The sequence below is a fragment of the Balearica regulorum genome, chromosome 3 (assembly GCF_011004875.1).
Source record: "Balearica regulorum gibbericeps isolate bBalReg1 chromosome 3, bBalReg1.pri, whole genome shotgun sequence".
Lineage (NCBI taxonomy): Eukaryota > Metazoa > Chordata > Aves > Gruiformes > Gruidae > Balearica > Balearica regulorum.
In genome coordinates, this window is record NC_046186.1 from 65,463,188 (window position 1) to 65,477,306 (window position 14,119).

General features: G+C 43.1%; 1 protein-coding gene across 1 annotated transcript in view; it reads right to left on the reverse strand.

The window, feature by feature from the left end:
- Window positions 1–743: 743 nt before the first annotated feature.
- Window positions 744–14,119, reverse strand: part of TXLNB (taxilin beta) — a 39,696-nt gene continuing 26,320 nt past the window's right edge. The window contains exons 7-10 of the mRNA XM_010303701.2: window positions 11,924–11,998; window positions 6,674–6,766; window positions 5,460–5,555; window positions 744–4,352 (exon numbers count right to left, since the gene is read on the reverse strand). Of these exons, the coding sequence (XP_010302003.2) occupies window positions 3,540–4,352; window positions 5,460–5,555; window positions 6,674–6,766; window positions 11,924–11,998 (1,077 nt within the window). The 3' untranslated portion in view covers window positions 744–3,539. The remainder of the gene's footprint in view (window positions 4,353–5,459; window positions 5,556–6,673; window positions 6,767–11,923; window positions 11,999–14,119) is intronic.

Consider the following 14,119-nt stretch of genomic DNA (forward strand, 5'->3'; position numbering starts at 1 on the left):
ATCCTCATGGGTCCCTTCCAACTCAGGATATTCTATGATTCTATGATTACTGCCTCTGAATGATCACAGAAGTGTGGTGGGCTTCTGTGTCGCGGGTGTGGAGGTACCTGAGGGAAGCGCAGCAGCGCTGACATGCAGACTGCAATCCCAGAGGCTTTTCACAAGGACACTGCTACCATGCAAAGGCAGTTTTGTATTGGGTACTAGTACAAGAAGAGAGTAAGAGGAGAGACCGGCAATTAATGTTGAAGAAGAATGAGAGAAAGCAGGTTAACACACAGAAATCTGTGATGGTGATGGTGGTTTAAACTGCTGGTCTGATGCAATGGATGACAAATAGGTGCATGGTTAAATTTTATAGATTTTCCGCCTCTACTTAGGGTAGTCCAGCTTCCCACAGGTTTATATGCCATGACATTACACATAAACCATCCCCCTAGTTTGACTCTAAATGCTCTGTCTAGCCTGGGATCAGCCATTTTCTTCTCCTGTCTCTTGCAAACACCTGAGCCAAATCCTGGAACTAAAAGCTGGGAGGGTCAGTCTCCTCTGCTTTCAGTGTTATATGTATGTATGCACTGAGAACAAGGAGGAAACTGCTGGGATAAAACACAGTATGGTAGATGGTATGGAAGAAGAGAAGCAACAGGTATGTAGGTAGAAACTCACAGAGTAATAGGAATTGCAAGTATGTGAGTGCAGTTTTAGATGCAAGAATTAAAAAGGCGAAAATGAGGAAGGCAGAATAGAGTGGGAGTGATTATCCCAGAAGGCTGTTTAATTATTCATGAGGGATGATACTGTAAGAATCAATCATAACTACGTAGGAAGTTTTCATCTGTAGGATCCTTGTCTCCTTGTCTGCTGAAGTTGGAAGGTATGAGGCAACAATTATATAATTAAAGATGTGACCATAATGATTATGCAAAATGGAATCAAGTTAAAGTTGCAAGGCTATGTTGATCATTATTATTATTATATAATTGAATATTTGAATGTATAAGAAAACTTCAATAATTAAAGGCATTCTAAGGGCCTACTTGAAGAAAAATAAGTTGGTTTCATGCAGGTAATTACTAAAATGGCAATAGAATCAAACAAGACCAATAAAGGGGGAAAAAAAACAATTAATGGGTATATAAATTACATTAATTTTAAAAGTCACCCTAACAACAAACAAAACTTGTAATGGAAACTATATTTCTACAGACTTAGGTCAACAGAAACTGAAAAAAGTAAACCAGGTGAGTACCACTTTTTATCTTAGGATAAGAGTTTGTTATAGGTTAACATGTTCACAGGCATGTAACTAGCTTGGTTTTCAGAGATGGCCATATGCTTAGGGCTTTGAATCTGAATGTTTGATGGGATTCATCTTGCCTAGTTTAGACACCTGATAATAGACATTTTAAATTTAAGCTAGTTGTCTTAAGCTGGCTCTAGACTTGGTGAAGGGAAATGGTGTCTACAGAGAGAAAGGAGTTTCTTCTGTCTTGAATGCCAGTCTTACCATGAGATGACTTGTCCTTGAGAGATGCTTATTCTTCACTGCTTATAAAAGGAGCTTAAGGTAACTAAGACTTGAATGATCTAGTTTCAGGTGATTAAAGACACAAAATAAATCTGTTGGTCTTGGTATCTAAGATAAGGCATCCACATTTGAAAACTGTAACCATCATAGCTACTCTTCAGGCCATATCAAAACAAATTGTTGCAAATCAGGCTCTGTATACTCTAACGGCTAGCTCTCAGAAAGGCTGGAGACCAAGCAGTGCAGGCACAGATATACTTAACCAGGGTGTGGACAATGTTGGCAGAAAGCAAAGATTCAAACCCCACTTTTAGAGGGCAGTGTGCTGGAAGGACTCTGTGACCACAGTCTGCCACATTCTGCCAAAGATGGCATCCTCTGTCTTGGTTCACCTATATTTCAACTCCTGCTTGAATAAGTCACTTTGTCTTCAGGAGTTTCTTGGGATTTGTCTATAAACGCGGGTTTGTTTGATTGTAACATTTCCCTTTCCAGCCTCTGGACATCCTGTTTAATTGCCCTTCTCAAATTCTTAAGCTGTCCATCTAAGACTCCAAAAGGCCTAGACTGAATTCGGAGGAAGGGGATGAGAAACAAGAAATGTGCCAACTGGATTTTTTTTAATCTTCCTCCAAAAAGCCTTCTTACTCTCCTTGCTTGAGACCATACAGCTGTCTGGGTAGGTACCTTCTTTGCCCCCTTCCTTCTTCATCTTTGTTCTTGGTGCCAGAATCAACCAGTTTCTGACGAGGTGGCTACATTAGGTCTGTTGGCAGGCAGATGGGAAGAGCCAGTTAGACAAGAGAGGGGGTGAGAACGTAGCCAGTGCCTGAAGGTGTCTGTGAGAGGGACTCCTGCTTCCCTGGTACCTATTTGCTTCTGGGCTATTTACTTGTGCTCCACCTCACTGAATGGGGTGACAGGCGACTGTGCTCACCCTTCTCTTGGGAGCGTCAGCACATGCAGCAGGGCCAGGAGGAAGCTGTGGTGAAGAGATTCATGTGGCTGTGACCGGGAGAAATGGCACTGTCCAGAAACATGATCTCAGGGATATCTTCTGGAATACATCCTGGTACCTTCTAGTGTAGCTCCACTCTGCTTTCTGCTCCTGGCCTAGAAGCTGGGATCTGCAACCAGCTTCTGAAGTTCTGACATCGTTTGTGAGCTGGAAACAGCCATGAGCCCCTCTGTTGGGCTCATGATCCCAAATAGTATGACAAACTGCCAAGTTTCTGTTGGATGCAGAAAGAGGGTTGTGACCCCTACCTTGGGAATTGCCATCAGTTTAGAAATTGCTGTTGTTTTCGATTATTTTATGAGTAATCTAGAAAAGATGATCTCCCCCTCCCCTGTAGTTCTGTTGAAAAACCCCCTCTTTTAGAACACTAAGCACAAAAGACAAATTCAGGGTAAGGCTAAGAGTTTGTGAGTGTTCAGGCCACAGTACTGAGTGGTAGTTTACTCATACAAAAATTCACCTTTTGTTATTGCACCTCTCCTTGGATATGACTGACCACATCGATGGTTTTACTATTTTACTTTGTAATTACAGATTCCTTTCAACTCATTTATTAAAATCACTATGTGTCCGAGTAGGCCATCTTTTATGCAACATCATAACAAAAAGATACAATTAATGATAAGTCTTTAAATATATGTATGTGAATTGCAATGATTTTTGAAACATGAAACTTCAACACTTTAAAATTATTTTGCTGAATGAGATGACTCATTATGCCTGGGAAAAAAGATCCTGTAATTTCATTGTATTTTCCTGTCATTAAGAAAATATTATGCTTCTAGAGATGAAGGACAGCAAAATTTGCAGACCCATTATTACTGGATAGTGGTAGCAAAGAGAAGTGCATTACATTTGCCTACAGATATGTGAGTGTGTTTTAGCACTCACTTTTTGTTTCTTTAAAAAAAAAAAAAAAAACAGGTATCAATTTAGAGGAAAAAGTAGAGCTGTGGTTTGTAGAAGACAAGCCTGGATGCACCAGTGTCTTCAATCCACTGCTTCCATGTCTGTGTCCCCTGTTTGCTCTGTGGACTGACCTTGGACAGACCACTCCACTGGGTCATCCACACATTCTGCAGCTTTTGGTGGACTTTTTGTGGATACTGGCATATTCCCAAGGGGAGTGGGCATGTTTTGTGTGGGTATTGGCACGTTTTCGGTGGGTGTTGGCATGCTTTCAATGGGTTTTGGCATATTCCCAGCGGGTACTGGCACACTCTCAGGAGGTATTGGCGCACTTTCTGTGGGTGTTGGCACCCGTTCTGGGAGCGCGGGCATGCTTTTGGTGGGCTTTGGCACGTTCTCGGTGGGTGTTGTCATATTTTCAGTGGGTGCTGGCGTGCTCCCAGTAGGTGCTGGCACGTGTTCAGTGGGTGTTGGTGTGCTCGTGCTGGGCTGCTCACAGCGATTCCCGGCCTCTGACTGTGGGGTGAGAGGAGAGGGGAGCTCTGGCACCAGGATGGCATTACATGTTTGAGCGTCACAGGTCTCTGGATTGCTGCTGTTGCTTGGGAGGGACTCCTCTGCCTTGTGGGACACCCTGAATGCTTCAGCCAGCTCCTTGAGCATGGTCTCGTCAGTAGTGCGCAGCTCAATGCTTGCCTGCTCAGAGGACAAAGGGCTTGTATCAGCATCATCTTCTTCTTCTAAGATGCCATTTCCATTCACCTCTTCAGGGAACTGCGCTTGCTTTATTTTTTTGTACAATTCATTCCTTTCTTCCTGCAGAGCCCGGCAAAGGTTCTCTAGCCTCTGGATTTTCAGCACAAAGCACTCATATTCCTTGGACCTCATGGCTTTCTGTGGTCAAAGACATCAGACAAAGGTGCAGACTGAGTTTGGGTGCATGCAACTCATTGGTGGAACTGGCAATTAAGAAACAATTTGAGATCTAGGAAGCCCTCACAGGACTCTGCCAGGTAGCTGGCTTTCACCAACTGCTCTACAATAACTATGGTCTTTTGTACTGAAGCTTCAAGAGGAAATTCACCCCTGTTACTGCAGTGTATTAGCATTCTCCATACAGATTCAGATCAATTTCGCTCAAAAATATTTGCAGGAATACCTGTTGATGATCTGTAGAGATGGAAAAACATAGTGGATGTTTGTACAGATAAGCATCCAAAAGCCTACCTGGACTTCGGGTGGGTGTGGGTGTGAATTTGGGGGAAAACAAGCTGTATTATATTTTTTGTTTGTTTTGCTTCTAGATTCTGTGAAAACTTCCTGAATTGGAACATTTTCTTGCTTCTACACACAGTGAGGAAACAAGAGATACAGAAGCCCGTAGAAGTAGCAATAGCACAGAGCTACAAAACTAACCAGAAAGACGCGGTCCAAGTTCAGTGTAAGTTTGGGGTGAAACTTCAGGCAGCGTCTTATCTTATTTGAACGAGTTCCAACATGCTTATGAATTTCCTCTGCAAGGGCCCTGTGACAGCATGTTTAAAACTATGGTGAGCCACAGTACTTGTTTTTAGGTCTTAGCATTTGCCTACACAGGAAGTTAATGAAAGGTGTGAATTTAAAGTTCATTAGCTAGAGCACATTAATTCCCTGGGTCGATGCTCTTATGCAGAAAGAAAGTAGCTTGAAGGGAACTAATGCCAATTTGCTTCTATGTGAGAACATTAACAATCACACATTTTTAGAGCACTTAATATTCACAGTTACATAATTCAGTTTCTTGTGGACATAATGAATGTCTCTGCACAATCTAGAAGCTCCAGCAGCTGGGATTGTCTTTTTCTTTAATGACATCTAATTATCAAGGTAGCTTGGAGAAAAGATCCTTAGATTCAAGAACAAATCTTTCATTGACTTCTGGCAGTTTCAGGTCATCTCATCTCCTATTTAAAGCGTTATGTGGGGAAAGAGGTGCATCCTGAGAAGAAGACAACTGCTCACCTCTTCAATCATGTCCAGTAACGCTCTGTTACAGTTCTCAAACCTGGATTTCCATGTAGCAGTATCCTTTTCCAACTTCTTCATTTTCTTTGTCATCTATAGAAGCAGGAGAAAAAGCTGAATCACAACAGGAATTCCATGCTGCAGATGAAATTAGAGCAGCCATTTTATTCAGGTCTTTGGCTGTACTCATAACTCTGCTTCCAGCAGCTGTAGTGGCTGTGCTAAGTAATAATTTATATTAAGGGACGGATTTAGTTTTAAGGAGCTGCCATATAACTTTCAGCCTCCAGTCTGTGGTCCTAAAGTAGGACCAGTTGACAATGTGGTTAAAAGTGTAGCCAACTCCCAAACTATCACAAAAACAAAAGGCAAAAAAAGATGACATTATTCTGTTTGTCTCTTTACCAGCCCACCATGTTAGATTGCTGGGAAGTTAAAGAAGGGCTTGTATCTTCTGAGCCAGCACTGCCAAGGAAGTTCCCTCTGGATTAGTTACCTCTATACTACCTCCAAACCACACCACTAGCTAAATAGCACCATCTTTCCCTTTGGAAAGTCCCTGCAGACTGAACTCTCTGTGAAAATCATTAGAGGTTGCCTGGATCAGGGCACCAGGATTTTGGGTCCTGGTGGCATAGCAGAACACTGTTTATTATGAAAGTGGGTACAACATATGGGTGTGTTTGGTTTTTGTCTCCTATTCATTACAGGAAATAAGTACACCAGCTGCAAGGAAACAGTCACTGGGGCTTAATGGTGGGAAGGTGTTGGTGGGCTTCACCTCTGCTTACGCACTCCAGTGGGAAGATGTGTAGCTTGTGGCAACCTTTCTGTAGCAATGTCAGTCACCCAGGAGGCTCTGGGCACTCCTGGAGACATGGGCTGACAAATGCAGCTCCAGAGTCCCCCTTTGGTATCTCTGAGGTGTCTGTACCCAACCACCATATTAGGTTTTAGGTAAAATTTTTATTCTTCCAGGCAATTTTGGGTTTAGCTGAAAGGGAGAATGAAATGTTCAGTTTGCAGTGCTGAAGTCTAAGCTGCTGTCAGTCGTGACTCAGCGTGCCCCAGATCTTATTTGAATGTTGATGAGATTGTTCTCTAAAATGTGCAGAAATGGTCTCATGTTAGATAAAATTATTGCAGTGAGAAATACCAAAATCTGAAAGGAAAATCTCAAGTACAGAGTTCAGGTATGAGCTGCTACTCACTTTCTCCATCTCCTGTTTGAAAGTGGCAAACACTTCATTGCTTTTGGTCAATGTTTTCTGAAATTCTTCAAACCTTTCAGAGTAGAGAGTGATCTGCATTAACAGAGGAAAAAAACACAGTAATTTCAGAGTCTCCAGGACAGTGAACTTCTACTTTGGCACAAGATAATAAAATAAGTATTGTGTTTGGACATGGAAATTAGCTTCTGTTTAGAGACCATGAAGCACAAACATCAGGCAACTGAAACTCTTGGCATCTTTTTAAGGTTGCAAACTATTATGAGTCCTCTGTTTCAGAAAGGTAAACAGAAGAATAATAGGAAGACCCAGGCCAATGATTTTAAAAAGACCTGGGAATTATAGGTGCCCGAATGTTGCGGCCGTACACAGGGTGCCCAGAAGCAAAAGAATTCCCTAGAAGTGGAGACTTCTGAAAACATTTCCCTTGGTAACTCTGTGGAGACTTCAAGAGGACAGCATTAAAGTCTGCAAAGATTTCCAGTCCCTGCCTTTCCTCACAAGCCCTGTACACTTCTTTTCTATGTACAGTTGTGCCTGACATCTACAGGAAAGGACTCCTAGAATGGAAGATGATAATGTGATCCCTGGGCCATCTCCATGAGCAAGGACTAACCTGAACTTGTTCGATCACTGATGCTGTGCAGGACCAGGCAGTGGGATTAACTCGAGGTGAGAGCCAGCGTGGTCAGAGCTGTGTCTGAGCTCTAAGGCTTGCTTCACCACGCAGACATCGCCAAACTCTAACTTTAGCCCGAGGGCGTAAGCTCTGGCAGGCTTTAGCAGAGGAGCTCAGTACAGCCTGGCTGCCCAGCTCTTTACCTGCCATCTTGATTACCGAACAAGCCAGGCTGGGAGCTGGCTGCTACCCTGGCTACCCTGCTTCTGATGTCCAAGAGAGCTGTGGGACAGGCATCCCCACATCACGCAGCAACCACATTTTCCCCTCTTCCATCTTTCCAGTCCCCATTCAGTGACACAGGCTGTGGCCAGGAGCTGCAACAGGCAGCACTTGATGTGGTTCACTGGACTCCACCTTTGAAGAGGAGCGTCGCTGCTCCCTTCCTGTGTTATCTGGCACACAGGGTAGCCCCAACACTGAATGAAGCCCACCCTTCGCTTCACACCGCCATGGTACTGCACTGGATTCCTTCAGGCTGCGTCGCTGCACCATGGCTTGCGCAAGCGGAGAGGGCACCTTGTCAGCTCTGGTTCGTAGCCTGCGTGTGGACTGCAGCTGTGGGCAAGGCCAGCAAAGGCAGAGAAAATAATCCCCTGCCAGCCTCTTCTGCCAGTTACGCTTCACTCCGTGAAGCAGAGAAGAAAGATCTGTTGCAATGCGCCAGCATTAAAGACTATCAGGGCTCCATATTTGCTATCAGTTTACACCTGGTAGCCATGTAAAAGTTCATCTGTGGCTGTATTTTGTAAGGAATCCATATTCTTATATCTAAAATCTGTGGATGTTTTTGAAGAAAAAAAAAAAAAAGGGTTCTAAAGATCTAAACTAATCTAAAGATTAGTTTTTCTATAAGATTTTCTTGTTTTCTGCTTTTTCTGTCTTTTTCTTTCTCCTGAGTGGGAAAAGCACTTTCAAGCTCCAAAATCAGGCAGGATGCTCTATAGATAAAGCACAGTTATCTCCTGTTTGGAAAAGAAGACCAGCTCCAACTCAATACACTTCCTTCTGGTGCTAGAGCACCCCCAGCAGTGTTTAGGTGATCAGACATTTCATCTGTCCAGCCTGACAGCCTTTGTTAGAAAAAGAGTGATTGGTGTAACACGTGTCGGCTGAGGTGGGGTGGGCGCAGAGCAACAGGAGGTTCAAGAGCAGCCTGCAGTATTCAGGCTCTGGCTGGAGGCTAGCTGCCCTCTCCGCACCCACGGGGAGCTGACTCAATGATTAGCTAGGAGCATTTGTTTTGTGTGGTGCCAGCCAACACACACCCTCCCCTGATAGTACTCTTCAGTTACTGAGGAAAAGAAGATTTAGAAAATGTTGCTAATAGTGGGGTGGGTTTAATTTTGATTTTGAAATCAGATATGGTTATAGTATATTTCACGTTCATTCTGTCTAGTTGTTATCATGCTCCTTGTCATGGCCGTAATTGCAGTGTACTGTAGATGTGCCCAAGCTAAGTTTAAACGAGGTAGTAAGAGTCCCGGTGGCTGTGAGTAGGGCACTGGCTGCAGCCCTTCCCTGCCGAGCTGGCTGAAGGCAGGGGGGGCTAATCCGTGCAGAGCTCTGTGGTGCCAATATCGGAGCTAGCTGACATGAAGCTTGCATACATGTATTTATTCTAGGCTGTAGCCAGAGCTGTGACTGATGCACAAGCAGAAACTCAGAGAGATTTGTGTTAGCAGTCTGACTCCCTTTGTCTTAAAAAACCTCACCTCAATTCTCTGTTTCTGCTTTTCCCTTCCAACTTTTGCCTATTGTTTAATTACATTAAAAACCTTTCAGGTTTGAACAGGGCAAGCTCTGATCTCAGCTGGGGCCCTTGGCAGTACCATAGCACCAAGAATAGCTTCTGCAATTTAAATTTGAATAATAAATGAATGTTTTCATAGTGGCTAGGAACAGACTGTGAGACTTGTCTCACGCTCCTCGGTTAGGGAGATGAGGATCCCCTCGCTGCTGCCCAGTGCCCATCCAGCGCCCCTGGCAGCGTGGGCAGAGAGAGTAGAGGCAGCAGGCGAGAACTTGTGAGTGCAAGGCTTTGGGAAGTGGGGACATCTCAGCACTGCCATGCCGTCAGGGTGCTACAGCGAGGACGCCCCTTCGGCCCTGTTACATTCTTGGTTGCCATAGCCCAGTGGTTGCACTATGCCAGCTACTGAAAATTAAAGGCCTCGGCTGACTTTTATCTTCTCGCTTTGTTTCAAAGCATGAAGCTAAAAAAGTCTGTCTAAACAAGATGTCTGGGGAGGGCCTGCGGCATCCTGGGAAGCACCACTGCAGTTCAGGTATATTCCCTCAGTTGGTGCCAGATCCCTGTCACCATTTGGAGGGATGGATTTGGCTGTCTCAGGCACACGGTGACAACCAGAAACAGGCTGGCATGAAGCTGATGTCCCCTGATTCCTTCCAGCTCAAGGAAGCAGTGAGTTTTCATCACCTCCTCTGAAATGGAGTGGTATCTCACTCACTATAGTAGGCAGTGAGGGGTGCCTTATCTCATTGGCCAATGTCTTCTCCTTATCTCATTGGCCAATGTCTTCTCATAATTTCCATGCAGGTGTTCCTCTGTTAATATCTATTTGTTGTTTTGTGCTGTTTGCATCAAGATGCTCTTTATCCTTTATCTGTTCTGCACTTGCACAACAGCTTCCATCTGATCCATGAGGGAGGCCCTTCAGTGCTACCATACTGGAAATAATAATAATAATAATGATGTTATTCCCAGTAATTCCAAATGGTTAGGCTGCTAAGTGACACAGCTCACTTGAGCAGAACACCGAACTGCATGTTTCATTCCAATAAGTGAATCACCTAATTTTCATCTATGCAAGTCTGCAAGGAGCACATGTATTATCAATGCCTTCGCAGACTTGTTTAACTGGATTTTTCTAAAAACAATTTTACCATTTCAAATGTATGCTTAATATATCCTAGCTTTTATCAATACCTTCAGTTTCATTAAAGCAGCTACAGAGGTCTGCCTGCATACACAGCTCTTTCTGGTTGAACATAAAAGTTTAATTAAAACCACTCTGAGAAAACTAGGAGCAGGTTTGCAGTCAGGACAGACTCAGCTGGAGGCCTTTGAGGTTTGGTTGCAGAACCTGTCAAACTGGTGTCAGCAGTAGTTTATATGATATTCTTCGGTGTGCTACTGGCTTATCTTAGCCTTTGAAAAAACATGTAAAGGACCAAACCCCTCTTAGCATGTTTCCAGGTTATCAGTTTAACGCTAGCCTTTCTTGACTGCTCAACAGGTAGGAATTAGCCCATCTACAAGGGCAAAGCTGGAACAGCTTACCGGTATGATTAAGTGTGAGCAAGGGCTTAGGAGAGCGCTTCCTGAAGGGTGAGGAGATGGGCAGCTGCAAGAGGGCTGAAGGATTGATTCACCGCCCCCCCCCCCAAAAAAAAAACCTCTGCTGTGGGGGACCTTTCTCATAGATAGGTCAAAGAAGATAAATCTACATGATTATGTCTGTAAGTCTAGGAAAATCTCTTGATGCTGTCTCTTTTTTATGTGAAAGAGCAGCATGTCATCTACTGTTCCCACTTGTATTCAAGGTCAATTATTGCATTGCTCTCAAAGCACAGCATATACTGCCTGTTTCTTGTATTTACTGCCTTTCACTACAGCCTGACTCTTAGTGTAATTTTGACAAGTTTTTTATTGAATGTTTCAAATTCCAGCTAAACACTGAAATCCTAGAGGCCCCTTGTATAAGCCCTTAGTAAGTAGAATTCCTGCTAAAGTTAATGAAAACACTGCTTTCACACCCCAGTCCAGAAAAGCACGTGAGCACATCAGCTCCAGTTTGGTAAACATGTTTCATGATATGTGTGTACTCCAGTGCTCTGCTGGATTAGGAACCTGCCTGAAGGGTAGTTATGGTGAATAACCAAGCCAAGGCACACACATTGTTGTGTGGTTGACTACTGTAAACATTCATAGATCACAGCACCATAGAATGGTTTGGGTTGGAAGGGACCTTTAAATTAGGTCATCTAGTCCCACCCCCCTGCCATGAGCAGGGACACCCTCCACTAGACCAGGTCACTCACTCAAGGCTCCATCCAACCTGGCCTTGAACACTGCCAGGGAGGGGGCATCCACAGCTTCTCTGGGCAACCTGTTCCGGTCCCTAACCATCCTCACAGTAAAGAATTTTTTCCCAATATGTAATCTAAATCTACCCTCCTTTAGTTTAAAATTGTTACCCTTTGTCCTATTACTACACACCTTGGTAAAAAGTCTCTCTTCATCTTTATTATAAGCCCCCTTTAAATATTGAAAGGCTGCAATAAGATTTCCCCAGAGCCTTCTCTTCTCCAGACTAACCAACCCACATGCCACAGCATGATTTGCAGTATGGGCATTACCTTACAGTTGGCTTGAAAATAACCTGTTTCCTTTGCAATTGTCTACAGGATGTAGAATGAGGCTAGAAGGAATACATAGAAAGTAGTTTGGATACTTTACCTGGAATGTGACTCATGGGTTAAAACCTGGGAAACTAAGGCACACCATGCAATCACCTCTCCTACGTCACCTGTGCCTGCAGGACAGTCTCTTGCTCCTTTAACATTTTGGCCTGGAGCTTCCATTCTGCAGCTTGGTTCAGGAGCTGTATTTTGGGCAACAGAGAGAAAAGTGTTAGGTCTCTAGTTTATCAGTTGGAAATCCTCATCCTCCAGCTACTTATGCTTCTGCCACTGCTACCTTGATAAGGAGTGATCTAACTTTCAGATGAATGTAGTTAGAGGAGTTAGGCAAGACAGAGTATTTAGTGCTATCCTGACACATGGGGCAGGGCTTTTGGTTTCCAAAGGCATATTTGAATAGGAGTTCAAAACCTAGTTGGAATGAAGTGTGCAGTACAGTGGGCTCTAAAAAGTGTGGTATTTAACTGTATCTTCACTAGACTTCTAGAGAGTGGTTATGGTACTTTCTGGCACTTTCATTTCAGCACAACTCTGGCCCAATTCCTGCTCTCCAGGAATTGCATTAATGATCAGGACCCAGCATACAGGTATGGTCACAGGCAGACGTGCCTCAAAAAATCTGTGAGCTTTCAGAAAGGGAATGCATAGTAAATGTCGTACGTTTACTGGTGTCAGTTCTCTTTGGGCTCCATTTGCACTGACATGCCATCAGCAGAGAATCCCAGCTCAGGGTGATAAATGCCTGCCTTAGATCAAGGAGGCAGCCCAGGAAGAGCTTGACTGCAGTTTCATCCCAGGCTGCTCCTGGGAAGATGCGATTCCCTACTTCAAGGTATTTGGCAAAATGACATTCTAATGTGCAGGTTGCAGGTGGGAGGGTCGGTCGAGGCTGAATGAACTGTAGGAATGAGGAGTACACAGACTTCTCCAGGCTGCAGTTCTGAGTCAGCACTTCCAAAGTCCATGGTAATATTCTAGAAATTGGTTTAATCTAAACGCAGGAAACATTTGCTGAAGTGTTAAAGAAATGTGCCTATCGCCTACCTAATGTTTATAAAGCGGTTTACTGGTTAGGCCAAATATATGTTAGAAAAAGAATGTTAATGATAGCTTGAGAAATGAGATATAAACAAGTTAGTTTACCACAGGACTTTCTTCTGTTGGATTAAATTGTCCTGTTTAAAATAGCACAGTTGATCTCTGAAAATATATTGAAAAAAAAAGTACCGTGTAAGTCAACAGATCCTACTCTCATATTGGAAGTGAAAGGTGAGTAGACATGCAGAAAATGTCTTTTATCCCTAATAAAAAATTTTATTCTAACCAGTTTTTTTGAAATAACACATGTAAACTACTCAAATACCACCTAGCAAAAGAGCCGAGGATGTACCCTACAAATGCTGACTGAACAACATAATGAATTCCCTCCCTGTCTCCAGCTATTTGTGGCACAGAGACTATTTGAATTAACTTGTTGCCCATATATATATATATGTGTATATATATGTAATCTCTAGAAAAATATTTCTTCAATCAATTTGGCCTTTTGATTTGGACCCACTGAATTTTTACCATCAACAGTTTCAGAGACAAGAATGTTTTACAGCTCAAGTATGCATTGTATGAAGAAATACCACTTTCTGCTTGTATACCTGCCTCTTAATATTTATTTTGAGAATTTAATTTGATGTTTGGTTCAATGGAGATAAGTCAAATTCTGGAATTTAGATCTTGTTGACTAAACTTTCAAATAGGTTGTATCATAGCCAGTAAAAAGAGATGGTATGAGTGGGCCTGGGTTAAATAAGCCTCAGTTCATGTGTTTGTTTTCGTGGGAGAGCATATGTTTTACACGCATAAAAATAATAATTTTTTTTAAAGTTTGGATGAAATCTGGATTTTTAAGTTTCATGTTTCTTCCATACCTATTTGTTTGGGGGTTGGGTTTTTGGTTGGTGTTGTTTGGGGTTTTTTTTGGGGAGGTTGGTTTTTTTTTTAGGAATTATAGGGTATCTGGTTTGAATGATTTAATAAAAAGTGCTTTGAAAGCTACCCAGTCTCTAGGCCAGTCATTACTTCCAAGAACTGGGCTTTTATCTGTATTGCTTAAATCTCAGCTAGGGTTACCTCCATACCCAGTGTGCCTGAGATAATGAAAAGGTCCCAGCTCCTGTGCCTGTCTTCTGCCACAGCACAGGAGATGGACAGAGAAAGCAAAGCAAAGTGGCTTCTTTTGCCTGTTAATGAAATCCTTCTCTCTTATTGACTCATTCAGCTTCTGCAGCCAGTAAAAATCCAAGAGT